The sequence below is a fragment of the Camelina sativa genome, chromosome 13 (genome assembly GCF_000633955.1).
Source record: "Camelina sativa cultivar DH55 chromosome 13, Cs, whole genome shotgun sequence".
Classification (NCBI taxonomy): Eukaryota; Viridiplantae; Streptophyta; class Magnoliopsida; order Brassicales; family Brassicaceae; genus Camelina; species Camelina sativa.
The window spans coordinates 1,439,251-1,441,982 of NC_025697.1; the positions used below are offsets into that span (position 1 = coordinate 1,439,251).

The 2,732-nt window shown below is 39.8% G+C and overlaps 1 protein-coding gene across 1 annotated transcript in view; it reads right to left on the reverse strand.

The window, feature by feature from the left end:
* LOC104737826 overlaps positions 23-2,732 on the reverse strand; it is a 5,996-nt gene continuing 3,286 nt past the window's right edge. The window contains exons 2-3 of the mRNA XM_019234440.1: positions 263-2,527; positions 23-191 (exon numbers count right to left, since the gene is read on the reverse strand). Of these exons, the coding sequence (XP_019089985.1) occupies positions 310-2,527 (2,218 nt within the window). The 3' untranslated portion in view covers positions 23-191; positions 263-309. The remainder of the gene's footprint in view (positions 192-262; positions 2,528-2,732) is intronic.

Here is a 2,732-nt window from a genome sequence, read left to right on the forward strand (position 1 = left end):
TATGTTTATTAGTTAAATGAAAAGGTTGGAGAATTCAGTAATTGAATCCATTTTAGTCAAAATGATGAATCAATGCAAGAACAAAAAACTAAAAAACACATGAGAGATGATTTGCAAGAGCATACACATGAGCTATTGTTATCTTCCAGCTGTTGCTTGATTAAGTCTTTCAGGTCTTGTTCTTCATGGTTCTGAAGGTATAAAGTTATCATCAAAACAATGGAGAAACTAAGTAAAGAGTGTAGTGTAATGCTTTGTTTACCTTATGAACTGAAAACTGTGTGTAATAAATAAGACATAATGTTTGTCTCAGTTCTCTGCTGAAAGTGTCTCAAAAGCTTGCACCAATAACTGAACTTTAAGTTTCCGAGCTGGTGTTAGCTTCGAAACCACTCCTTGAAGCGCGTTATCGACCATCCATTCATCCCCGTTTCTCTTGTTTTGAGTTTCTTGATGCCGTAGATTCACTTTTTCAGCTTCAACTTCGGGGTTTGGAGGCAAGAACCGAGGCTCTCTCGGGTTGAATTTTCTTACATTCTCTAAGGCTTTGACGAATCTCCTAAGCAAAATTGCTTTTTTGAGGTTGCTCCATCGGTCAATCCTCACTTTTGAGACCTGTAAAGTTCCACTCTTCTGTTTTGTTTCTTCTTCTTGGATGAGGTTCTGATCTTGACTCTCTTCAAGAGAGATTCCATCTATGACTTCTCCTAATAGCTCCACTGCTTCAGTTTGGTAAAGTTCCATCTTTTCACCATCCACTTTTGTGTCGTCCTTTGATTCTTCTTCTTCCACTTCTTTTCTTGTTTCTTCAGGCAATGCTTGGTTTCTCTCATTGTCTTCCATCTGTCTGCATAATAATCGCCACAAGCCCGAGCATTGTTGTTTCTCCTCAAAATCATTGGCTACACCATCAAGTTTTGTACTCTCTTTGAGATCCTCTTGTAGATTTCTCAATCTTCCTCTTAGAATCTCAGCATTACCTTCATTTTCATTATGGACCACAGTAGAAGAAATGCTGGATTGACGCGAGATGTTCCTTGACGTTGCTGCTGAACCGGGGGTTGAACCACTCCCCATATCTTGTAAGCTTATAGTGTCGAAAGCTTGTGCAAGAAGAGAAACTTTTCTTTTCTGAGACGGTGCTAATGTCGATATTGCTTGCCGTAGAGCATAATCAAGCATCCATTCCTCTGAATTCCTCTTCCCTCCAATTTCCTGATGCCTCAAACGGATCTTTTCTGTTTCTGGATCAGGTTCCCAAGGCAAAACCCGAGGTGTCTTGGGGCTGAGTCTTGTTAGACTTCCCAAATCGCTAACAAAACGCTTTAGAAGAATGACTTTCTTCACATTGTTCCATCCTTTCACTCTTTTCTCATTAGACTTTGGTTTGAAGGCGCCCTCCCTAGCTGAAGAAACATGCTCTTCACTAACTTGAGAGTTTCTTTCGGATAGTGTTTGATCCATAGTTATGTCACTGTCCATAGATTGATCATCAGATGAGTTATCCGGGATTTCAGACAGAATCTTCTCAAGCGCTTCTCTAACAAGTGTAACTGTTCCGCTTCTTCTAGCATCAATCTGAAGACCACCAGCCTCATCATCACATTCATCTTCAACTGAAGCCACTGTTTCACCATTTGTAGAATCAGTTCCTTCTTTCTCCGTTACCATGTGTTTATAGATGAGTTTCCACATTCTCGAATCTTTCTCTTTCTCAATCACAATTCCCTGCTTGACATTTCTGATAGAAGCAGGCAAATTTCTGGATTCCTTCGGCGTAGAATCAACCTCCTCTTCTCCTTTCAAGTCTTTTTGATGTATTTGAAATCTTGCAAAGACATTTTTAATCTTCTTCTCATCTTTCTTAACTTCACATTCTTCCTCTAGATTTGTTTTTCCTTCTTCGCCAGTTTCATCATCATCATTGATCCTAGGGGTGGTACCACTGGTCGTGGTTTGTTTAGGAGTATCATGGCCATCAAGAACTGTATCAAAGGCCTGCACAAGGAGTTCGACCTTCTTTCTCTGTACAGGAGCCAATCTTGATATAGCTTGTCTAAGAGCATAATCTAGCATCAGTTCATCTCCCTCTGTTCTTCTTCCCTCCATTATTGGTTGGTGTCTCAGGAATACATTTTCTGCCTCAAATGCAGATTCAACAGGTAGAATTCGCAGCTTTTTCAGATTAAAAACCTGTACTTTCTCTAAGCTTTTCACAAATCTTTTTAAATGTATAACCTTTCTCAGGCTGTTCCAGCTCTTCTTGGTCTCTCCTTGATGTTCTTTCTCCTCTTTAAGAGAGTTAGATGATTCTGAATCAATCTCTTCGTCGGATGATGAGTCAGGTATCTCGGAGAGAATCGTTTCAAATGCTAGCTGAATCGACTTCACTGCTGCAGCATTACCATCTTCAATTCCAGTCATCTGATCAGTTCCATATGACCACTTGTGTTCTTGCTCAGTTTCATAACGATTTGCCTCGCTGTTGTCTCTCATGACCATGTGCTTCTGTATAAGGTTCCTCCATGTAGAAAGATTTTGCTTTTCATGATCAGGATCTCCTTTCTTCTCTTCTTCTTCTATCAATGAACCCAAAAGCAACCCATCTACTTCTTCCTCCACAGCAAGATTATTATAACATACACTTGCATCTGTTATTGATTCCAAAGCTTCAACAGATTTCATATCAATAGACACGGAGGATGATGCTTCACAAGTTAACTTTGTTTCTT